The sequence below is a fragment of the Cygnus olor genome, chromosome 3, assembly GCF_009769625.2.
Source record: "Cygnus olor isolate bCygOlo1 chromosome 3, bCygOlo1.pri.v2, whole genome shotgun sequence".
Taxonomy (NCBI): domain Eukaryota; kingdom Metazoa; phylum Chordata; class Aves; order Anseriformes; family Anatidae; genus Cygnus; species Cygnus olor.
Window position 1 is genome coordinate 105,313,427 of NC_049171.1, and position 26,342 is coordinate 105,339,768.

At 38.8% G+C, this 26,342-nt stretch overlaps 1 protein-coding gene across 1 annotated transcript in view; it reads right to left on the bottom strand.

The window, feature by feature from the left end:
* Positions 1-26,342, bottom strand: part of LOC121067686 (follicle-stimulating hormone receptor) — an 85,802-nt gene that overhangs the window by 10,327 nt on the left and 49,133 nt on the right. The window contains exons 3-9 of the mRNA XM_040552492.1: positions 18,498-18,572; positions 18,004-18,078; positions 11,390-11,461; positions 9,139-9,216; positions 6,173-6,241; positions 5,983-6,057; positions 615-800 (exon numbers count right to left, since the gene is read on the bottom strand). Of these exons, the coding sequence (XP_040408426.1) occupies positions 615-800; positions 5,983-6,057; positions 6,173-6,241; positions 9,139-9,216; positions 11,390-11,461; positions 18,004-18,078; positions 18,498-18,572 (630 nt within the window). The remainder of the gene's footprint in view (positions 1-614; positions 801-5,982; positions 6,058-6,172; positions 6,242-9,138; positions 9,217-11,389; positions 11,462-18,003; positions 18,079-18,497; positions 18,573-26,342) is intronic.

Below are 26,342 nucleotides of genomic sequence, written 5' to 3' on the forward strand. Positions count from 1 at the left end.
TGCTAGTGAGGCGGTTGATGCCCTGTGCCTGTCAGTTTTCAAGAGGCATTTGGACAATGCCCTCATTAATATGCTTTAACTTTTAGTTAGCCCTGAAGTGGTCAGACAGTTGGACTTAATGATTTTGTAGGTCCCTTCCAAATGAATTCTGTTCCATTCTCTTCTATTCTATTTGGTTCCAACATCAGTGTGGCTTCCTGAGGTTAAGAGGTTAACACCACTCCACAGTTCTGTTACCCACATGAATTGGTGGTGAGGTATTGACCATCTTCTCTGGAAACACAAATATCCTTCCAGCTACCTCCTGAAAGGTTATCATCATGTTTTCTGTTGGATATCTTCAGTGTGGCTCCAGGCTGATCCAGGACAGCAGGTCCCAGTGAGAGATGACCCTATGATGTATGCGGTCTACAGTCTCAGCTGGAGAAAACGGTGATGCTAATACAACTATCAAAATTTATTACCAACCTGGAATGGAGAGGCAGTGCACTGTGTAACATGAATAAACATGTATGTATTGTATGTTTATTTATATCCAGATTTTGAAGAAGTTTGTTTAATTCACTATCAATGGCTGAGAAGCATCAAAAAGAGAAACAAATGAAATCACTTACTTTTGTCTTTTCCAGCTTGTAAATGCACAGCAATGGCTAGGATAGGTGAAATTTGCCTCAATCAATGATCTAAATTTGCTTAAATCAGGAAGTTTTTTTAAATTATATGTAGACCTTGCTCTTAGCTTCTTAATGAGTTCTAATCCGTGACCTGGCAGGAAACTGATTTTTGTCCTGGAAATATCCCTTTAAAAAAACATATGAAAATCATGATAAAAAGCAAATTTACTTCAGCTCTACAGTAGATATGTGTTTTAGACTGTCCTAGTGAGTATCAGAGTACCAATTAAAAAGAGATCAGCTGGAAATTTGTGCTGAAAACAGGATCAGGTGATAAACTAAGAGTTTCTCAAGGAAACATTAACTAATATTCATTGCAAACAACAATCAAGTGATGTTAGTCTGATTTGAGAAAAAAAGAAAAAGATCCCACAACCCTCTGGGTAAAGATTAGCAGTGACATAAACTATTAGATCCATATGATTCTAGGTTTAGTAAATAACAAAAGAAACACACCAATCATCCAAGAACGCTGTTACAGGAGGGAAAAAAAGAAAAGGTTGATGAAATCACAAGAGAATTTTGTGATGTTCCTCATGAACATCACATCATGTAAAGCCTACCATGGAAAAGGCAATAAACACAAAGAGAGAATCTCATGGGAGGTTACAGATGTGAGGAGAGGTTGAGGATACCAGATTTTGTACTCATTAGGAAGGAAAAGAGACTAAAGAGAGGCAAAAGTGATGTAGTTCAAACTTTGAGGAACAAAAATATCAAAATATTTCCAGAGGTTTAAAAAACAAAGAATTCAGACTGAAGCAAAGGAAGGGGTAAGATTAGAGGAGGTTAGGAGAGATGCATTTACGTGGAAGGCAATTATTGTGTGGGACGGGCTATCAAAGGCAGCGATGGAAGCAGCAGCTACAAATGTATCACAGAGAGCATCAGCGAGGCTTTCAGGGGGAAAAACATTATGCAAACACTAGATCATGACTTGTGCTACACAGGTAGGGAAAGGGAAGAAGGACCAATGGTGCTTCATCTCCACAGAACCTGTCTCCATGGCTCCAGGGTGTAACAGCTGGGGCAAAACATCCACATATTTCCTTGGCTAGGAACAGACAGTGTCCCTCAGCTTGCGACAGCAGAAGTGCACACTTCTTTCTCTTAGATCAACAGTGAAATGGACTACATAAAAATCACCCTGTCCTCCCTTAGCTCCCATGCTCTTATGGCATGAGAGTAATGCAGAATGCAGTGTTTGCTGAGGCTGCTCTGTTCTTTATTCTCTCACAAAAGAAAAGAATTTCCCCTAATAAGGGAATTGAACTGACAATATTTGTCATTTTCTCCATGCCTCCCCTCCCAAGGTACATTAATCTATAACGGTACGATGTCAGGACAACATGTTATTTTATCTCTATTACATAACAGGCACAAATTGCTTTTATTACCATATTAATGCAGTAGAGTGGTGCTACGTGAACGGGAGACCAAATTTTGGCAGTGTACAATGAAGTTCAGACCCTCTCTATGTACAACACGCACATTTGCACCTCTGTTCTCCTATTTCAAAACCAAAATTAATACCAGGAAATGTCTCTGTTTGAACTCTGTCTGTAGAGTAGGGTGGTCACATCTAAGAAATTTATATTCAGCTAATAAAGCAGTTACTGGCTGTGGTTAAAGAGGATCTTTTGTGTCCATACTGTGCCCACAGCTGGAGGCTTTGGTTCCAGGCTCTGAAAGAACGTCCCATCTTCAGGTAACACCTTCAGAAGGCAGTCTGTGCTGCCCCGCTGATATGCCCATTTTCATATTGGGGTATTAACACCTGTAGCTTGCTGGCAGCTTCAGTTGCCAACTGGACAGTGAATTGTGGAAGCAAAGGAATGAAGATGGACCCGATGCTGCTGCCCTGACCTAGGGTCATAACTTCTATGGACAAGAAGGACAAGATGGAATGGTGGAAGCAGAAATACTTCTGCAAGTCAGGCTGAGAGAAGCCAAGGTTTGGTCCTGAGGTTCTTTTAGGACTGATTTGTGTCTCACAGGAGCAGCTGAAGAGAAATTTTAGGCTTTTGATTTCTGACTTAGACACCTAAAGTAGTAATTGGGTTGCAGTGAACAATCTCAATTGTTTCATGGACTGACTATTGTCCTTAGTTCACTGCCTAATGAAAACTGTCACCTAGAGAACATGTTCATTATTCACCAACTACACAGCACTTTTCTATATAAATCCACAGACAGTATCACTCATGGCATCAATAAGAGCCTACGGAACTTCACAAGGGTTCATAATTCTGAACAAGAATCAAAAATGTTTTCCTAGTCTCATTAGCTAGAAATCTTCAGTGCCTCCAAACTGTTATTATACTGCATAGAAGTAACAAGTAAATGTGAATAGGAATATCACCTGGATATTCCAGCAGCTAAAATATTACTGGGTCTCTGGCCATATCTAAACAATTTCATAAATATCCAATATTTTCCCATGAAAATTCTTCTTCTTTTAAGAAGTTTGTTATTTTTTTCTGTTCATTATTGTCCATAAACCAAAGTGAGCTGAGGAAAGTGCTTTGTAAACTACTGTAAGGCTTGCTGGGATGCCTGTTAGGGATAGTTATCGATACACCATCGGCAGACTCCCCCCGCAAACAGAAACGCAGACGTTGTGTACGTGGTTTGGTCACTTTATCCACTGAGTCATCACAGAGCAGAACTCAGCGCAGAGTTTCTTTGGGATGTTTCCCTAGTTACAGGACTGGTAAATTAAATACGCAAGATGAACTAGAGGATAAAATAGCAGTAGGAAATCAAACCAGAAAGCATCAGTGACAGGAATACATGTCATATTATTAATGCTTGGCTGCTAGTCATCAGCTTTGACAGCAGCCGGTGCAGGAACAGCAAAGTGAATCTGACTTTTCTTACAAACACTTCCCTTTCTCTCTGGGAATCAGTTACTGGGATTAGTCAAAATACTGACCAGCTGATAGTCCTGTTTAGGGCTGAAAGGAACATAGCAAGAGAGCAAAATGTGGCTGGCAGAGCAGACATCAGAGAGGAGTGATCAGTGAGACCAATTTTCTCAGCAGTTGTATCTAAACTGCTCTCTGGCTGTGTTTCAGGGATTCAGCTGTCTAGCTCAGATCTGCTGGAGCTCTCCCATGGCTCACATACGTAGGTCTCCTGTAGAAAACAAATTGCAAGGACAGGACAGACCACAGACATACCTTGCCCTGCTTCCGAGGCAGGACGCAGCCAGAGAACTCAGCCCAGAATGGATCATCATTAAGCAGCAGAACTATATTTATAGAGAGGGGGAGTCTGAGAGGCTTTCTGTAGCTTCCTGCAATTTGCTGGTACTCCCAATATGATCGTAATGCTTATGCGATGCAGAGTTTTGTAGGGCCACCAGTAAAAGCTCATGTAGGCCGCTACAGCTATGGGAGCAGCAGAAAAAGACTAAACGAAACAATGTGGATGAAAATTGAAGCTACAAAATTCCAAGTTAGCAATAAAGTGTATTTCTGTATAGAAGGAATGTGTATATGTGTGGGAGTAATTAGCCATTTGATTTACTTGGTTACTGTCAGCACTGAAATCCTGTAACTCAAAACTTGATGTCTTTCCAAAAGAGAGATTCTAATTCAGCCAAAAGCTGTAAGCCTAAGAGAGGAATTGATTGCTGAAACTGTGCAGCCAAGTATAAAGCAGACGAGGTGCTAAGGCTTGTGCTTTCTGACATTACTATTTGTGTTTGTCTGTCTTTCATACTGTTTTAGTATTCTGAAATATAAAATAGGAGTTGGTATTAATTGACTGTAGAGCACTGGTTCAGGAAGAACAAGAGTTAAAACATCCTGACATTCAGTCTAATAAAACATTGCAATTTGCAACACAAATTTTATTTCAACAGCACTATTTTTCCCAGCAAAGATATTATGGGTCAATCATCTCCACAAAGCACATTCCAGGTGTAAGCTACAGTGACAGATGTAGCTTTCTTGATCTCCGTCAGGATAAAAAGGTAATTTCCCATCCATAGAACAGTGGATATACAAGTAATTGAATAGAAAACTTCTTGCACAAATAACTTAGTGTTAGAAATTGAACTATCAAATGAATCTGAACTACAGCCAAATCAATTTGATAAACCTCTTGAATCAGCTACAACTTGCAAAGAAAATGCATTTACTCTTTGCTACAGGAAACAATGCTTTTCCAAAGAAACATCAATGATATTATTGCTTAAAAGATGCTCCACTGTTAGTCTTTTCCAAAGGAGAAAGTCACTGAAGGAGTGATGGAAGCAGGGCAGAATGCAGTAACCCATACGGTAGCTCTTTGTATCATTGGTGTGTCATAGGTGTATCATAACAACATGGAAAAAGGCCTTCAGAAGTGCTCTTATCTGAACTCAAAGTTAACTGGCCATTTTTTTCCCCTCATTTTTTTTTAGATTTCTAACCACTTTAACCTCTGTGTAAAGTCTTCCAGCGGCTCCCAATACCTGTTTTCACCTTTTATGGGTGACTCCTATCCCTCTCTGGACATCCAGGATAAACGGGAAGAAAGAAAAGAGCTGATGAATTTGTGACACAAAAAAGACACCGTTGTCTCTGCTGCAGCTGTTATGTTCTGTAGCTGGTGCTCACAAGAAGTTGTGCACACTCTCAGGTGTTTTACAACTTGTCAAAGTGTAGCATGAGGTGCTGGTGATTGAGAGACATGAGCATCTTACTGTTGAACTCTCTACTGCTGAGATCTTGCTTTCCAGCTTACCACCCACCAAAGAGATCCTGCTATAACTGTGTGATATATATGTGTAATATATATGTGTATATATGTGTGTGCATATATATATATATTTATAGGGATCCCTGTCCCTGCAGGGTAGGGATTTTATCTTTAGGACTAAGCTTTAGAGATGCAGGGCAGATCTTCACTGGTTTTAAATAGTTCAAGGGGGAGCAATTCAGATTTAAGCACTGAGAACTAACTCACCTATTCCTGAATTTGCTCCAAACAAAAAACAAACAGCATTTTCTCTGAAAAAAAAAAAAAAAGAAGCTGAGCTCTTACAGAGCTTAATCCACCATGTAGAGGAATATGGAGCTAAATCCCTGGATGCAAATACTCCAAAAACCCTGAGGACAGAGTGAAAACATGGATCTAGACTCTCTTGGCTTCCATTTTTTTATATTCAGAACTACACCTCCAATTTTGAGTTGCAGGACTTGTGAGATGTTGGAATCCAGGCTTGTATTCATATGTTCTTCTTTGACCTTTTCTGGGGGCTTAATGATGAGAAAACAAACAAACAAACAAACAAAAAACAAATCTGAATATTACTTACAAAACAACAGGCCCATTGGCTCCTTGGAATACTTCATCTGGTAATTTTTCTAAGTTTTGATTGTCACTTAGATTTCTGAAAAACACAATATTGATGCTAAAACAATCTGAAATAAATTAAAAAAAAAACTTGCAGAAATAGCTACCTTCTAATAATTGCTTTTCAGAAAGTAAACAACAGAAATAGTTACAGCTCATCCAGGTAGGTTCCATTAAATGCATGATTCTCAATCTCCTGAATCCCATTTTTATTTAGCCATCTGCAACAGAGAAAAAAAATGCATTCTTACATATGTTCACAATTTATATGTATGTAATTAAAATCAGTGAAAAGGATCTCAAACAAGTAAAATTATTAAATAGATGCTTAAATTATGAAGTTTCTGTGAATCCCAGCTGATAAGCTCCCAACAGTTAGAGGAAGGATTTAGAGAATGCAGATATGAACAGGGCAGATCAGCATTACCATAAGAGATGACAGCTACAGTAAGTTTTTGAAACATAAGTAGAACTGATTAAGACACCGGTGCTGCTCTGCTGCCCTGAGAAGCCTCCAGTGAATCTAACAAACCTGGTCCAGGTTAACCCCAGAATGGGTGAGACCAGAACCTTTCCTACTGGTGCTGTTGGTGTCATCTACAAGATGCTTTTTTCAAGATGTTTTTGAAATAGCTTAACCTTTGCCTATAATTACAAAACAAAACAAAACAAACCAAACCAGAAACCAACCAACCAACCAAAAAAAAAACCAAAACACAAACCAAACCAAAAACCAAACCAAACCAAAAAACAAAAAACAAAAAGCAAAACAAAACAAAACAAAACAAAAAACCCAAGATCCAGGAAGTAAAAAAGGATGAGACTATTAACAAACTGCCTGGGAAGCAGCTGGTTCTTCCTGCACCTGCTGTCTCTTCAAATCATATTGCCTTCCTGCTCTCCATCTCCCCAGGATCCTTCTCCTGAGAGAAGACACAGGTAGCGAACTGGGGGGGCTTTCTGCCAAGTTTTTACTGTAGTGCACTAAGTAATTAATGTTTAATGTCTTTCCATCTCTTCCCTTCACGGTTCTGAAAATTTACATTTGAGTCAGTTATATTTATCATCTTTACAGTGCAATCTTTCATCTTGTTGCTTTGCAACTCATGCTCTTTCCAACAGGGCATGACAAGTTTGATAGGTGGCAAAACTGGCGTGATTTAATGAAACTATCAGCACACATGGACGTAGAGTTTCTAATTCACACTGAAAACTGAGCATGCGAGTGACCCACTTATCTGAGGTGGTGAGCTCAGGTCATCATGAAAATCAGTTATGGGTCTGGTTGAAAGGATTACTCTTTTGACCATGGAAGGCAGATGTGCATAATTCCAGTGTCTGTCAGGTCAGATCAAGAAAACTGTCACTGTCCCCTTCACTTGCATACAGTATTAGACATGATGAGCAGGCACACAGGAGAGACATGTCCCTGCTTATAGCATTTAAAACATTTATTACATTACATTGGTCTTACCCATTCATAGCTCCCAAGCTGATATATATGCATTTAATCACAGGATTAGCTCTTACTGTTTTCTCTCACTGAATATTATGCTAATACAATGAGATACTAAGGACATAAAATCTGAATTACTGTTGCCATGCAGTGTGGACTCCTGTTACCTGGTAAATTGCATTCAGGTAGTAAAAAGAGAAAACAAAATTTTAACTAAATCCCAAGGTTTCATTGTACTTCTTTCTCCATTGTTACCTGGACAAGCTTCTATTGAGACAAATTCTCTCCTCACTTCAACCAGCATCCTTACTGACTCCCCTGAATAAACTGGAAGTCTTATTATAGCAACAAGTGACAATGGAGGCACAGATCCAGAGCTTGGACATATGGGCTTTTACTCACCATTTCCTGGCTAGATTAGTATATTTAAAACCCATTTAAAATTCACCTGCTCTGTGTTGATCCCTGCATAGGGTAAGCTTAGATGTAATCCAAATTACTGGCTTGAACATGATGGGAGCCTGCTACAGTAAACCTAGTAAAACTGGCTCTCCCCACACTGTGGAGGCTCAGTGGGTCCTGGGTGTTTGGAATGCTTGAGTGGTATTGGGAGGTCAAATCACACTAAAATCTGGCATATATATCTCACCCCATAGTAGTATTATGGAAATAAATAAGGTATGTGCTACATAGTGCTCTGACAAAATCAAGTCTCACGTGGTTAACAAATACTATCATCATAGGAGAAAAGATAAATAAGTACATTTGGGGTATTGTTACTTGAATATGTTTGAATTAACTGAATGAATATCTCAGCTGTGTGTGTGTATATTTGTGTGTGTGTTAAAAAACTTCAGGGAACTTGACATAGAGGTTGTGGACAACTGATGGGGAAAAAGGAGAGATAACAGCCAAGTGACTTTTTCCTGTCCTTTCTTCAAGTATTGGTGGCCTGACTCTGTCCCATCAAAATCAATGTGAACCAAATCAATCAGTTCTTGCTTGTCTGTTTTGGTATGAGAGATAAATGGCACACACACGGGGAAATTTTTCCAGTCTGGCTAGGCAAAATGAAGGCAGCTTGTTATTAAGCACACAATGCATTTTGATATACTAACAGAAAGGATCAAAGAAGCTAAGTAGTTTATTAAAAAACATGACCGTTCAAGTCAAACAAAATGTCATCTAACCACACAGCATGAAACTGCATAGTGAACTGGCCTGTATCAATGCATTAACTTTGTATACAAATATACCACATTTCCAAAACATCTACATATATTTTGCCTGAGTAACAAACCTCTTTGAATGATGTGTCTGACTGTAAATATTTATGAGTCACACCATCCTTTTGAACACAATTTGTATCACATGAGTTGTTGTTGTAGGTGGAATACATTTAACCTTGGCACCAGTAATTACAAAATTAATTCTACACTGTGGTTCTAAAATTAGGGCCAGAATTAGAATACAACAAAAACCACAAAAGCATTCATTTTTCATGACAGTAAAGCAGAATACAGAGATTTTGGGGATAGAGGAGAAGTCTAAAACCTGTAATTGAATTTGGAAGCTGATAGAAAAGAGACCATACTCTCAACCCAATTCCGGAGAAGGAACAAGCTATCAAGAAGAAGAATAGATTTGTTATGTCTTACTCACAGAATCACACTTTCAGAACTCAGGCCCATGAATGAATTTCTTTCAATTGTACGTATATTTATATTATCTTGAATATCTCTGAAAAATAAAATACAATAGCAACTACACCTTTTTGCACCTCTGTAAGCCTCTCAATATGTTAAGGTATTTCAAATGTTATTTTTCCTTATATTCGATCTGAGGAACTGTTTTATGCAAAGGCTGATGACTTAAGATTTTAAGAGAGTAAACCTTTCTGACAGAAGAAGTTGAAGGCAAAACATTTCTATATTCTTGTTCTCCACACCTCCATACCTGCCTCACAGATCGGTTTAAGCCATTGAAATGCATAAAAGTTTGGTCTCATAACCCTAATGTGAATGAAATAGTTCTTCCAGAAAATATACTATCCAGAAAATGCAAGCTGAGTGACTGGGAGGACACCACTTCTCTGAGCCTCCCAAACAGAAGATGGAAAAGCCATTAGCCTTTTTGGCCTGATTCAGCAGGGTACCTAAATGAATATAATTCCATGAATAGTTTCCCTCCTAATGTCAATGTGTTTGATTATAAGCTTTTGTATGTGCTTAAGAACTTCAGAAACGGGACCCCTGTCAGTTCAGTTTGTTGAAGTGACAAGTATGCATTTCAGTCTTTCAGCAGTTTTGACTGATGCACAAAAAGAACGGCAGATATACATTCTGTTGCTTGCTCAAAATAGACCTCAAAGAAGTTAAACAGTATTACTCATAATTTAGACTGGGGATATGGTTGTTTTCATGCTGTTTCTGTTGGAAAGCATGGAACAAAATGAATTATCTGCAAAGCTTGAAGTTAAAAGACATTCCAAAATTATCTCGTACTGACAGTTATTTAACCACAACTGTGTTACCATTCACAACACTGCATTAGCTGACACTTCCATACTTCTGCACGTGGAGATCAGCAGAGGTAGGAATAGGGAGGGAGTGCAGCACCCATAGAAGCAGAAGTTTCCCACTGCTAAGGGGAAACAATGAGGCCCTTATAAACCTCAATAACCCATCAAGATCTATCTTTGAGATTTAAATATTGGCACAACTGAAGCCAGCAAGAATTTTCTTATTGACCTCTGTGGCGGCAAGGTTTGAAGCAAGGTCTATTTCAGGTCTTAAGCAATGTTAAGGCCTAGTTATTCTTACAGAAAGTGAGGAATTTCACCTGAAGAAAAAATCTCTTGCTCAGCAGAACATGGTAATTCAAGTCTAGTTAAGACTGATGATAAAAGTATACAGGAGGAAGTTTCTGTACCTCCACATCTATTGCATTTGCTTGATGGCTTCAAGGAGCCCTGAAGGGCAGTTCTCAAAATTACAAGCGTATTACAGAAAGGTATTTTGTTTATTATATGTGTGTATATAATATTGAAGTGTCTCCCTCTAAGCTTTCTATGCATTTTTATTGATACTGATGGCTCTTACTAAGACAATTGCAGGATTAATGTTTCTGCAGATTTTAATCTTCTAATCAGAGACTTGAAGATTCAAAACTTGTCCTATGCACTAACAATATATCTTGTCCAAAAGAAGAGAACAAATATTTGCCTATTTCCCAGGTTTTCTGCTTTCAGTTATAATCAGAACTGGTGGGAAACTTTTCCATGAAAAAAACTCAAATTTTGATGATATACATTTTTTTTTTCAGAAAAAAGTGCTTTTACATTAAAAACAGAAGCCTGCTTTCACACAAAATTTTACATTTTTATCCCCTTGATGGCACTGGAATTTTTCTTAGAAAAAATATAATTAATTCCCTGGACAGTTTTATTGCCAGTGAAAAAAATGAGCATGGTAGAGTTATTTTCCCTTGCTTTTTGTTTTCTTTGCTGTGGCCATCTGTCTACTGAAAATGGCACCAAGATCAGCAACTCTCCATGCAGGCTAGAGAACTGTCACCAGATGGCAACAAATTTCCACTTCCACCAGCCTGGTTTGAATTTCAACCAGTGAAACAGAACTCAGGGGACTACCAGTCCCCTGAGACATCTCGCTGTGCATTTATAATGTAGTTAATGGAAGAGTAGTCGGTAGACTGCAAGCTACAATGCTTGATAGAAAGAAGAACTAGAGAATACTGAGACCTTTTAGGCCACATTAACATCAATGCCTACAAAATTGCAACCCAAAATGTTATCATGAAGCTAATAAGCAAGCATAAGGGCAATCGCTTCTTGAAAGATTTTGTTAGAACAGCAAAATGTTCAAAAGGAGCTTTTAAAAGCATTACAACTTACAGTAAAACTTTCTGGAAGGAGTGCACCTTCTGGACAACAGGTAAAAACCTAAGGCCAGTGTTTGATATTAACCTAAAGAAGAGAGGAGAAATTAAGATTATTAATTCTGTCCCAAGAATGAAGTAATAACTAACAAAGAAGAAAGCAGATTGTACTTAAAATGTAAGCCACAAGAAGCAGACTTTCGCCACATACCCAGCATTTACCCACAGGAATCTTGATATTGTAATGTAAAAAGGTTTTTGTCAAAAGCATAAGTTGAGTTGTCCCCCACTGCAATCAAGGGAGAAAACATATCTGGGATAATTACATTTCCTCCTGATGATCTCAAGAAATCTTCAGTATTAATTTCCCAACCATATTCTAAGAAATCAACCACACTGACACAGGATAATTATTTTCATAGAATCATTAAGGTTGGAAAAGACCTTCAAGATCATCTGGCCCAACCATACCCCTACCACCAATGTCACCCACTAAACCATGTCACTAAGCACCATGTCCAACAATTTTCATAGTAGCTCTTCTAATAATAATAATAATAAAAAAATCACTTACCACAATTTTAATCTTCTAATCTAAATGATGATACATTAATTCAATTGGAAATATCATTTTTTCATGAAAGTTAGAGAAACTTAGGACACTTTGTTCCCAAGCACCGTTGATAGAAAGGAACTGAATACATGGGAACATTTCAGCAGTTTGCTTGACGGGAAATGGTCTTGATCCTCTGCATTTAGCCACCTTCAGCCTCCCACCGTACTGGGCACTGCTGGCTTCTGTTTTGCTGTTCACATCTGTGAAACGCTATCCCAGAAATGCTGACTTTGAAGGACAATCCTGTGCCCACAGCCAGGGAGGAAAATGGGGCACAGCTATTGACAGAGCTGCACCATGTCCAATTAATCAATTTTTGTTGTCCAAAACAGTAGTAAGGGTAGGACAGGAGCAACAAATGATATTGCCATACAGAAAGAGAAGGTTGGTGGCTGTTTGATGGCTGGAAGGAGGGCTGAATGCCTGGCTGGGGAAGTGCAGTAGGAAAGAGGAGCTGGAGTTTGTCCCAGCCACCAAAATGTCTCATTACCATGCTGATGCTACCAAAGAAAGAGAAAATTTGGGTTCTTGAAAGGGTAATTATCTCTTTGTGGTTTTAGTGTGTGAGATGTAGAGAATATTTTACTGAGAATATTGGTTCCTTAAGGTGTGTATTAGTAGTATATGGAAAGCATTTTTTATCTTGGCACTTAAATAGAACAATATTCTTCCATTACTGGATGCAATTTTTTTTGGGCAGATTCATTCCTGAATGGTGTTAGACGGTGACGAAAAGCACTGCTTGAGACTGGAAAAAAGTAAAGGCATTCATTTGATGCTTATTATGAACCTAGACCATTTCAGAACAGTTGCAGACTTTCAAGTTTTACGAATTGAACTGAAACCAAACAGCCAAATGTGACAACCAAATCTATAAGGACCAAAAAGGTCCATAAATAGTCATTCACTTGTAGGAATACTCATCTGAGCACTCTGAGGTGGTATTTGGATATTCTCAGAGGTTCATATTGAAAAGCCAACTGGTTATCTTCCTCATAACAAAAAGCATTGCATTATATGTAGGAAAAAATTAAAGAAGTGTAGTGAATATTCATGAAGCCAATTTGGAAATGTTGCTGAAATGTCATTGACTGTTTCATCCCAGGAGTCAGAGTGGTCTGACATTACATTAGCTTAAAAATCACAGCTGTCATGTGTGACCAAGAAAGCTCTACAAAAATGCCTTTGAAAAACTATTGCATGTAGTTAAATAGAAAGCAGGATTAATGAAACAGGTGGATTTCATAAGCCTGTTATTATTTAAAGTACTTCTGCACTTATACTTTGTGAAAGGAATTAGCCAAAAAAAAAAATTAGAAGCAATAGAAGAAGAACCTTCAAATCCCCCCTTATAATATCTTAAAGTACACTCTCTAAATCATTGGAGAAGTACAGGGTTTTATTTGAAAGGTGCCTTTACTTTTAAATGAGTCATACGCTAAAAATTCATGCAATTCATTTTAAGAGCCACTTGTTAAATACAAATTACAGCACACATTTGCTTGAATAGGTAAATGAAGAAGCAAACTGCTTCCAAATATTGCATGGTTATTGCAGAACCAAGAAGACATGAAAAGCTTTCCTTTCTACTTTACTTTCGCAAGGAAAGCTTGATCCTCTTGTTCTGGTAATGAAGGATGATGGTACTCTACTATATGCTGTTCAAGCACTACTCTCAATGGCAACTTAATCCAAATGACTCAAAACAGGTTAGCAGGGTTTTTGCCTTATGTGTGTGAATAAACACATTCAAGGCCTTGTGTGCCACAATACTACTGATCTTTCAAGTAACCCAAAATTGCTCAGGGTTCAGTTTACACGAGTGATTTGACATCACATGAGTGAGCAGCATGAGATGAAGAGGAAAGCATCTTCAACAAGTCATTACATATTGAAGTAAATCTAAGGGTATGAGGTACTGATTGCACAGAGGCACAGAACAGTGATTAGGAATAGGAGAGGATGTTCTTTTAATTAATTGCAGAAAAAGAACTGAAAAAATACTTAGCTAGAGTGTGGCCTAGATCTCTTCTCTTTTTATTCAGCCAACAAATCTCCAGAGGCCTTTAAGTGGATAATCTTGTTAGAATGTAGATAATCCAATTTTCTGAATATCTTTCTTGAAGGACAGTTTTGTCAATATGTTTACCATATAATGTATACATCCTTAGTAGCCTTGCTTTAAACAAGTGTCCTCTTTAATCTGTGCTTTAACTGAGTTCCCCCTTGCCATATATAAACAGCTCAGTAACAACCTGTTTTTCAAACGGCTGATGGCTGCTTTCCAAAGCTTTAATTATCTTTCTGAAAAGGCTTACTGGAGTCAGCATTTAAGAAAACATTGCACCAAGAGCACCAGAGAACACAATTTTTTCGGTAACTAATTCCTGGAAGATTCTGGTTGCTTATTTCCAGATACAGCAAATTTCCAGACCTTTTTTATACCAAGTTGGTAGGAGCTATTCTAACAAAATCTGGACCACAGTTTACTCCATCAACTTATTGAGGATGTCTGCTAAATTGCAAATGCAAGGTAGGCTGAGTTAAATACAGCATCACTCAGGAAGTATTATTTATGTGCCCCTTAATCACACTAGTGACTTTGTACTGCGCTCCAGCAAGAAAGTCCTCTGACTCATGTGAACTGGCCTTGCAGGCAATGCTGAGTCTATAATCCATGGCACTCACTACTGGGCAAGGTCTTTAAACACGAGGCTCTCATGCAGAAGGATGGAGTGGATCGTCACTTCTTTTTATTGAAAATCCCATTCTATGAAAAGGGTCATCAGTTTGTGGACAGGACATCTCTATTAGGCATGACTAGCTTCATCTGCAACAAATACAGATCGGATTTAAGAAGCACGCCAGGCATACGTGTGTCAGGTTCTCCATGAAATAAGGACAGGCAGGTACAAGCACCTGCAAGTTTTTGGGGCTGGGCTGTTCTCTCCACAATGAAAAATATTTTAGAGATAAAAAATGTTTTCATGGCCTACATTTCCCTTCCCACCAACAATCTAGCTGTATGCCCTTAAAATTAATCTGAAAAAAAGCGTCACATTTAAACCTTTCTATTTTAAGATGAGATTGCTTAATACAGGACATCGATGCATGCACTGTAAAACAACCAAAGGACACAGAACTAATTTTGGAAAGAAAATAGGTTTGAAAAGCCATCACTGCATTATTAAACAGACAATGCCACAGCTCTCCCTAATGAGAGCCAGACAAATAATCTCATACCCATGAAAAGGTCAACAAGTTACCATTTCGAAGCAGTCTGTCTCTTTGGCACATATCCAAGAAGACCAATTAACAATCCTCTTCACATCCTCTTCTAAAAGACTGGCAGGAAAGTTTAGGTTGCATTTTTCTAGAAGGCTTAGGATATTTCAGCATTGGATTTTAAAAGTATTTTTCTCACCGTAGTATTTTTGCCATACTAGTAATGATGATGCAGGAGACAAAGGGAGTGGGGTGAGTGGAAAATGTATTTGTACTCAAGTTGACGCAGATAAAAGCATATTCATGTTCAACTGCTAGTGGCTATAACGAGCCCATAAAGCTGATGAGAGGGCTGACAATGTTAGCCAGAGCTTCTTGCCTGCCAATAAATAAGATCTAGTGGCTATATGACTATTTTCGAAGCAGCACAGATAAAGTCTTGGAAGCAACAGTTGCAAAGGTCATTAAACTGATGGGCTATGGTGTCTAGCCTCCATGTCAGGCATTAACACTGATTAATTTGTCTATTTTTTTTTCTTTTCATTTTTTCTTTTTCCTTCTGAAAATGGCTAGTAAATATATATATATATATTTTTTTCTCTGAAAGGTTTTCTGAACTGCATTTTAACAGTTCTGTCATAGCCATGGCACTGTCATGAGGAATCAGACTACATGTCTCATACCCTGCCAGCCTGCCACCGAGGCTGGAAACTTAAGAAAGAATCGCAGCAAGCTCAGCAATGTGCGCATACCAGAGCCCCCTGCTTTGGTGTGCCGGTTGCAGGTGGGTCTCACTAAACTTCTTTATCCTGAGATTCAGGGGTGCCTGTGTCAGCTATTCTGCTTTGTGGGATAGACCAGGAAGGATTACAGAGGTCTTACAGCAAGGTCTACAGCAAAAGATTGGGACAAGGACCTCTCCAAGTAGATGACTTCCTCTCCAGCTCTGCTGCCTCACTGTGGTCTATTTGGAAAACTGGTGTGGACCCCAGCCGGAGATGCCCCTGGGGAACTGGGGCATCTGAGGGTAAGCCAACTTACTGCAAGTTCAGCTCTACTAATTCAGACACACCTGCCCTTTTTAAGTGGGGAACATAGCTCAGAAACTGCTGAAAAGCTATCTCAATTAAAGTGTTTTAACCATATTCCTGTGATGTTAACTGATGTCGCTTCACCAAAGCCAAAGGTGTTACATAGATTTATAGCCACAATGCAGCTACCTCAAACCTTGTCATTAATATGAAAGAAACATTCAGTAGTTCAGACTCTAGGAGCCATGATGTCTGCACCTTTTGTACTATTCAGTCTTGCAAGAGTCTTTTTTGCCTCCTAAAATAAAAAACATGTAGTGGATGCAATATGAACCCATTAGTGTATTAAACACCAAAGATGGATTTTTTCAATTTAAATTAGAGAAAATGTTTGGAATGAAAATGAACTGGAATAAAACGGCCATGGATAAAATCTGAAGAAATTTTCTAGTCACCAAATCATTGTGTTTCTGTAAAAGCTTTCTATGAAGAACAGAGAAAGGAGGGACCAGTGGAGAGCATCAATAATGTCAATAAACTACCTAATTAATGGGATACATGGAATAGAGACAGTAAGAAATGGGATACATTGTATAGTGCTGAATAAACCTTATATCTTAAAGTCCAAATCTTAAATCTTGAATCTTGAAGTTCAAATTCAAGCCAATGGCTCTTGGCATTTCTGAGCCCAGAATCTGCCAGACACCAGTGATTTTCAGAGACCTGAAACACTCATGCTTATTGGACCACTGACCTGATTTTATCCCATCTTTAAGAAGCAGCTAACCAGACAATTAAGCACTTATTTACTCAAAAGTACAGATTGTGATCAGCAAAGCTTCTTATATGAGCAAGGAAAAGAAGGTTGGGTATATGTGCTCAGCAGGATGGACATATGAAAGTCCAGATAATATCCTGTTTGGTATATATGCTGTTGTTCAGCAAAGAGCACTGTAGGAGCCTATTTAAGCTACAGCCATTAAAAACAATTACTGCTAAATGGAGTTAATTGGTTTTAATACATAGCAGAGGAGATGTCATTAGTCATGTTAAGGTCACATGCTAAAAGCTGTGAAAATATTTTGGGTAGTAGTTTATTTTAAGGATGGATTAAATTGTCACTGAATTGTGATGGCAACCCCATGAGAGCAGATGTGGCAACCACAGTTGTGCAAACTGCATTCTTGATGAAGCTGGCTAATAAAATAAAGTTATAGCATACACCAGTACATTTGCATTCTAAGGTTTTAATCATCTCACATCCAGTGTTAGTGAAAATCATTGCTATAACACTGTCATTGCTAAAGAAAAGAGAACTTGAATGCTTAAGACCATGTGTATGAAGTATAACAGAAGACACAGCCATAGCAAAGACAGATGAGAGATTTTTTGTCCTAAAGTTCTCAGGAGGAATTTCAACCTAGACCTGTTTTCATAGCCATAAAATAAATGCCCACATCCTTCTCTCATCACTCAGTTTCCACATGCTACTTAGAAAAGCTCAGATATTTAGTGTGTGGAGATCATTGGAGAATCTCCATAGATTCTTCATAGACAATATTACCTTCAACTTTTCTGAGGACTGTGTGCAGGCTTGGGTGTGAAAATGTGGTTGACAATACGCAACTAAGTGTGTGGGGTGGAGGAGTGAAGACTGGGCATTACCATGTCATCATCAAATTGCTTAGCACAGGTTGGATGGAAAGACATCTGTATCATTTAAAATTATTTTACTTTCAAAAAGCAAAAAAATCTTACAAATATCTAAGGCTTGGAAGGTGCTGGAAGGCATCTTGATCAATGTACACAAGGTTGTTGGCCTTCTCAATTCTTCTGCAAAGAGAAAGTGAAACATCAGAAGAAATACATCACTATATTGATCTTAAACTGTCTGTGGTTGCATCCTAAAATATGTGTGGTTGCCCCAGGATGTAGCGGTACTATACACTGACAGATTATTATTATTATTATTTTTTTTGAGAGCAGATCTGCTTCCAAATAGCAGCCTACCACAGACTGGCAGACCCCACCGCTTTCTGATATCAGCAGTGGTTTGAGGATAGGTTTCAGACTGACCAGGGAAAGAATGAGAGTTAGATAAGAACATGGGAAAGACAGAGGGAGATTTCCAATGTTCCTGTATTACTATGGATTCTTCAGATCTTACCTTAACCAAACTGCAAAACCTTGATACTTGCCTATAATTCATCTTTATAATTGTCTTCTTTGAATTTAGTTTACTCATTACTTACATTTCATGTAGTTTGGGAAGGTTGGAAAACACATTTGCTTCTATGACCTCCAAGGCATCATTCTGTGAGATCTCTCTGAAAAATAATTAAAAAGTCAAGATATTTCAAGCCATGCTTTCAGCCAAAGGGTGAAAGCAGAGAATGTACAAGAGAAAAACTCACATGGAACTTCTTCCTAGATTACAGATCAGTTATAAAAATCAGGTCGACATCAGATAATAAAACAGACCTCAGAAATGCCTATGAGCTGCCACCAAAGGCAAACAATGAGAGTCTGGAACAATACATCTTCTGAGGCTGAAGCCTGTATTTAAAACAGCAGTCCTGCACCTCCTTCTGTCACCACACCTTGTGGGTATTGGAAGGCACCACCACTGGGTATTGGATCTCTGACATCACTAATTACTGATGGAGAATTAATGAAAGCTTTTAACTCAGTGCAGAAAATAGGACATGAAAGGTGACTGAAATGGAGAAAACAGCTATGAAGTTCCCAAGAAATATGACACAGCCTCAGCAAGTAAGACATGCTGCTATATTGACCTGATGTAAACTTCAGAGATTAAAATTAAGTCACCAACAGACACATCCTTATTGACAGGAGCTGAAGACCACAGACGTGAAGAACTCTTCCATACCCTGGAGAAAACCCTATTTAATCTTTTCTATATATGATTAATGCCCACTTGCAGCCACAGAACTGCAGAATAAAAATGGCTAGTTTTCTGTTATCAACACACCAGAAAACTCTTGCTAGTCCAGAGGACATATATCATTGCTTCCTTAATCTATGGAATGGCAAAGAGATAGCTCAGGCTTTAATATAATTCAGAGTTCAAGAATTCTCCTGGTAAATAAAGGGGAAATTACTGAAGTGCAACCCATCCTGATTCCTTCCCTTATGCTGACAGTGACCAGGAAAGTTGAGGTGAAGATGACTATGCCAAAAGATTCAACATGACCATTTTTGAAAATGTTGCAAAAATGCTATTTCCCAGGCTGGGATCATCTATTGGAAGTAAACATTTTAATGCAGATATAACTTGGTGATAGTGTGATGGTCCATTGGATTTTTCTGGTAATATAACTTTGCACATATTTTGAATTAAACCTTGAATAAATAGTCAGATTGTAAAGTGGTCATCACTTGCTCCTGGATAACTCACTCCTGGATTGTTCTTTTGAAATTGTGATAGCTGCAAATAGATTCAAATAGGTCTGAGGTACAATAATGGATTGTGTTACAATCGATTCAGTGCACAGTCAACAGTGAAAAAAATGCCAAAATTATTACAAGTAATATAAAAATTATTCCACTACCTTTAAGTAACAACTGGAGTATACCTGACAAATTACTCACCCGTTAAAGACAACAAAAACCTTGCAAAAGAAGATAAATTGTTCATCTGACCTTTTCTGCTTTAAAAAAAACACTTCAGTGGTTTGGTACTTTTTAGTTTAATAACTCTGTATACTCAAGGCTTTTAGAGAAGAAATCCAGCTCTCTGCTCTGGTAACTAGAGAATAAGCAAATAAAAGTAGATGAGGACTGACCAATAGGCTACTGGTAGGGGAGCGATTTGTAGTCACACCATGATGGGAAAGAGTTTAACAGTGCCGAAGCACCAGCTCACATGTGAACATGCGCCTCTTTATCATTTAGGTATCATCAGCAACAAGATGCTTCGGCTGGTTTCCTTCATGCTATGCAAGGTACACAGCCATCACAAGGGATACTGCGCTTGAAAGCTTCCCACCTAAACAGACAAAGGGAAGTGGTGAAAACAGGTACGAAATGAGAAGTGACTTTTTCAGGGTCTCATGCAGCAAGTCCATGGGAGAGAGAGGAGATGAGTCCCAGTTCCCAGGGTTGTCATTCATTTTGGAGGGAGCTGGTGCTGCCCCTGCTGTGCTGTACCATAGCGAATTAACTCACAGGTCTCCACCAAGGATGTTTTTGTGGCATTTCCCACAGTCTAAAAAGCAGTTTCTAAAAAAAAAAAATACAACCAAACAACCCAACATAGAAAAAGCAAAACTTTTAATACCAAAATAAATCTGTTTAGCCAGAAGAAATTTCACACCACAAAATAGCTCAGGGCAAAGTGCTGCAGATTTGTTGGCCTAATACAGATAAAAAGTTTATTAAGAAACCACAATGTGGTAGTGATCTCCCCCTCAGGGCTGTTGAGAATAATAATTTTTTATGATTCAGTCTGTTATCTAACTTTGAACCAACCTGGACAATATAAACATTTAATCTAATTCTTACAAAAGAATGTTTCTGTGTCAAGAGAGTGTTTTGGCTTTCTAGGACTGGGATAAGTTATGTGCTTTGTTTTGGTTTGAAAAATGGGAGATACAGGCCTGATTAAAGTAGTGCATGAACAGGTCATGACACTTTGGAAGGTTAGGAGAATACAGATTTAAGAAAGGAATGAAAGAGGAGTAGGAATAGGAATCCATAAACTGATTTTAAAAGATTAACTTTATAAAAGAATTAAATAATACTCGTATGAGGGAGGATCAGATATCTGGGGAGTGACTTGGTTTCCATATGAATGTCCTCCCTTCACATTCGCAAAGACAAGTAAGTTCTTCAGGTAGGAATCAGTCTTCAGCTTTTTTCCCAGCATGGAAGTGTGGTTTTTTTTTTTTTTTTTTTTTTTTTTTTTTCTTCCTAACAGAAGCCATTACTATTCTTGGCCTTGGGGGTCTCCATGTACCTATTACAGGCTGTCATTCAGGTAAGAAGGAGAAATAAAGAATGATTCAGTTTAAGAGAGCAGTCACATGCTGTGAACAATGAGCACCAGTCTGGGTTTTGTTTGCATGATTTCTGTGAACAATTTATTCATTCATAAATAGTGCCAAATGCACACCCTGCTCATCAAAAACCTGAAGAACACTGTCTTGGACAACAGTGGTATCTTTGGCACTGGAAGTATAAGCCAATGCTGCTCACACCAAACAACTAACTCAACAGACTCAGATCCTCTCTAAAGGAGAGCAAATAACACCTGCAGCAGTAGCTACAAACAGAAAAAAGCAGATTGCTGGCTAGTATTTGTGCATGAGATTTGTTTTACAGTATAAATACACATCAGTAGATGATTGCTCATAATGCAGATCTTATTATATGTCATCATGACAAAAGATGGGACTGTTATTACATTGTTGGCCTGTAATGAATGATAATATTAGCACTAGTGCTACCTATCACAGTAAATCCAGTCAGTAATTTGAGCATAATTCCTGATGCATGCAAGCTTTTGAATATACGGTATGTGAAACAATCAGGGGCAATTTCTTAAAGAGAAAAACCGACCACCCCCAAAACCCAAAATCACTCACTAACACCCCAATATTGCAAAATGCTTAAGCATCTGCCTAAACTCAGTTTCCATTGCATGCACGGCTTTACTGAAATAAACAGCGATTCTCAAAAGCATAAATTGTTTACCAAGCACAGCCTAAAAGAGGGAAGAGAATTCGGTAAAAGTGTTTTATTAAGGATAATTATTTTTTAGTTCTCTTTAAAGAGAACAGATGACTTTAAGGTATGACAATAGCACACAAAGAAACATCTCTAGTTTGCTACTAACATAGCAAACAGTAATCATTATTATCTGTTCAGAAGGAACCGATTGTAGTGCAGTGTTTCTATGTTCAATAGTCAGAGGAAGGGGAGAGCAGGAAAGTGAAGAGGAAGATGACCTGCCTGCAAAGCTGCCCTCAGGCAGGGCTGGTACTGCAGCTTTGATGACATCTGTGACAGAGCCCAGCATGAGGCATACGAAATACTCCCCTTCAAGCTAGCTGCATGCCAAGCACCATCTATAAAAATCGAGATACATTGAAATGGCCTTTTAAAACAATTCTATTAGCAAGGAATTTATAGTTCATGCCAGTTTCTTTGCAGTCCTCTAAAGAAGTCTCTTAAACCAAAGTCTTACAGTGAAATCAAGACTACATTAAACTCACAAACTAATGGTCTCACAGCCAAGCGATCTCACATTTCAAATTAATGTAAGAATAAAAGACTGGGCATTTATTTGTCTATTACGAGAAAAATTTCTTTCAGGATCAGTGTGGGGCATATAGACAGGGATAGGGCAATTTCTTCCCTGCTAGAAAATGTGGCTTTTAAATACGTGTGTGTGTATGTTTCCATATACAGGGTGTGTCACTACAGAAGTGAAGGTAAATCAGATCCTGGTATGCATCCACAGGGACATTGCTAGCAGAGACAGAAATGCAATCATCCCTCTCTACTCAGTGCTTGCCAGGCCACACCTGGATTACTGCATCCAGTTCTGGTCCCCAGAATTCAAAACAGTTGCAGACAGAATGCAGAGAGTCCAAATGAGGGCCACAGAGATGATCTAAAGGCTGGAGAACCTGCCCTATGAAGATGGAAGGATTGAAGGAGTTAGGTCTTTTCACCCTGGAGAAAAGAAGGCTCAGGTGGGACCTCGTCATAGTATTGCAGTACGTAACTGGTGGCTACAGAATGGGTGGAGGGTCTCTCTTCACAAGGAGCCATGTGGATAAGTCAAGGGGCAATGGGTACAAATTGCATCAGGAGAAGTTTCATCAGAAGTTTTCATCAGAAGTTTCATGATACAAGAAAGAAATTTTTACAGCAAGAACAATCCATCACTGGAACAACCTCTCCAGGAAAGTGGTGGAGGTTTTCAAGGTGCAGTTGGATGGGGTGCTAGGTAATCTCATCTAAGCTCCCTTTTCCCATGGAAGGCTGGACCTGCTGGATCCTATTTTATTTTATTTTAATTTTATTTTTATTTTTCCTTCCTTTAGATATACGTATTCTTTAGAGTACTTCTGCAGTTATATCAGGCAATTTGTCAGGTCAGTTTTACTCAGAGGCTTGAGGATGCAAAAATTTAAGCCAAGTTTAAGAAGGAATTAGCAGTAGCTGGTGTCACACAGAGAACCCCACCCAGGATTCATTGGGTGAGCACCCCTGGGAACAGCCTGTGATGTGTCTGAAATGAAAAATTAAACACTCAGCACTGTTATGTCAGTCTCAGTGTGGAAGACTGAGGAGCTCTTATTTGTTTTGGACTGATCAAAACCAGGCCAATCTGGAATCTCCTTTTGAAAACTTCCCTCGACAGTGACAGCAAAATACTACCACATTGATTTAGACAGGTTACAAAAGAAAGGTTATTTTTCTTAAAAGTATTAGAGAATTTTAACCTTTTAAAAATAGATAATTGACACTTTATCCTGCCACTGTCCTTGTGAACATGAAAAACTTGTCTCCCTACTATGATTCATTGAACACCAGGGAGTTACAGGCTAATATATCTTAGTAGTTATTGACATTTCAAAAATGAATTCAAACACCGACTCTTCTCATCATCTCTTTACTTTTGTGAAGATATACACACATGGTGTACTGACCTGACTAAGTGTAATGTCCATTTAGCCAGCTGAGTATTAATACTGATTTCACACTTAGAACAAAATAGTCTATACGTAAGTCTTTGAAGGAGATTATCAGGAGGCACCAATACTGTGTCTTCCTGCCTTCTCCAAAGGGCATGGCACCATATTCTCAAGTAAATCAGTTCAGGCATGGGAAAAATAAAACACAAATTTCCACATGGTTGACTGAAGCAAAGGGGTTTTTAATTCTATCAGTGCTTTAGCATCATGCCAGCAATCCAGATGAAAGTCTTTTGAGAGTTTGGTTGCATTAAATTAATTGTCCATGTAACAGTATTAAATTGGTCTCTCTAGTCTGAAAAGCATGTGATTAGTCTGCAGAATTGGAGCTGATAATGACCAAGTCCAGCCACAGAAGCCACATCATCATAAGAATTGATTTTATAATCAGTATAGTTTTGGGGGATAGATACCTCGCACTACAGAGCTGAGGGGATGTATTATACTAATTTTAGTTTATTGCCAGTAAAGCTGAAATGGAATGAAGCCTTGCAAGTCAAACAAACCAGGACCAGGTCTTTGGAGGAAACGGCAGCCTTCAGCAGAAAGAAGGCTCCAGGGCCTGGAGCCAGCAGTATACATGCTGACCTTGCACCACCATCCTTCTACTTCACATCTGGGATGGATAGCTGCTACCCTGTGGCTGCTCTCTTGGTCTAAAATTAAACTCCAAATCTCCACTTCTTTTTTTGAGTAAGCAGTTCCAGGCTGCTCTTAATAGAGGAATGCTGATGTGACTCTGCTTGCAGTGGACTGGGAGTTATTGTGGCATGTGTGCAGTTTTGGAAGGTGCAAACTACAGGGAAAATGGCTGAGTAGTAGCTATAAAGCAAAAGTACTTAATAAGCAATACCCATGCAGGTGTTGAGATTTAGGTTTCATATGTTCATACGAGATCCTCTGTATATATTGGGAGGTTCTTTCTGAAGCAGTTAAAAAGAGATAGAGGCTCTGCCTGGACCTCCTCTGGAGGAGATGAAACACAAACTCTCAGTCCTCCCTATCACAGCTGGTGGCACAGAGTAAGATGTTTGTACCCTGGTGCTGCCCAGCCACTTGGGCAGATAGATATACCTGCTGCCCCAGCATCCTGGCTGACCAACAACCAAAGTGCTGTGGGGAAGGTGATGAAGTCACTAGAGTTTTACATTGACTGTGAAAGCTTGTAGGGAAGGCAGAAAGATTCCTTGAAATATAAGCACCTACCCTAGCAGTGGTACTTCTTTCTCAGACATGATGGGCCCCAGAGGATCTTGAGACCCTGGTGGTAAAGAAGGTGGTTGTTCAGCTGAGAAAGGGTCCTCCTCGTTCAGAGATGCTGACACAAGCATTATGCCTGCCTCATAACTCCCATGGAAATGGGCTAGCAGTGTTTATTGCCACTTATTTTTTATTGCTTCTTTCCTGGCTTTAGTAGTCAGCTAATGATGAATAGTTTTATTGAGAATGACCTGGGCAGATGAGAAAATTATGCTGGGGATAATCAACCAGGACAGCAGCTGAATGAAGAAACTGGAAGCCTTGCTCCAGGGACGACTGACACCTGCCTGACCCCAATAATCTTCCTGTAGCAAACTACAGTTCAAACTCATTTCAGGGAAATATCAATAGGCATATTGTCTTGGACTTTGGCTTACAGGACCCAAAGTCTTTCAAAAGAGACCATCTTGAAGCAGATATTCCTGGACAATTTAACAGCCAGTTTTTAAAATGTTTTAAGCAAGCAGACACACAAAGGAAATGCCCCCGGAGAACTGTTCATTACTAACTCCAATGTGTTACAGAAATGGGGAGATCCAGAATAACAAGTGTCTCACATATGCACAAATAAACTTTTTATCTAAGAGGGAAAAATTGTAAAAAGAAACTCTCTTTACTCCTCAGTTATGGCAATAAAAATGTTCCCAGGCTTATGAGAAGACCCTGAATATTTGCCAGAGCATCATGCAGTACGTTACACCCACTTCAATGAAAATAAATCCCCCTGACCTATCATTAGAAAGATATTTGCACTGTCTAATGTTAAATATAATTATGAATACAGACATTATCTTACAGCTGCTACCATCACCACTACATCTTCCAAATGTCTTCTTGAAGGGATTTCGGCCTCTTCTTAGTCAGTGTTCCACAATCCCTGCAAAATATATTTTTCTATCACAGAGATTTCTTCATTTCTCTTTGTGTTCATTCATTCCTTCCATAAAAACTACTTACTAATCTTGTATTTTCTGTCTAATGTAGGCTTGACCCCACAAACTTTTATTTTTGAGCTTTGGCTCCAGATTCAGCCAAGACCCTACTGCATAAATATTGCTTGATTGGGGCACCCAGATATAACCTACTGGTGAAGGGATCTACTATGCTTCC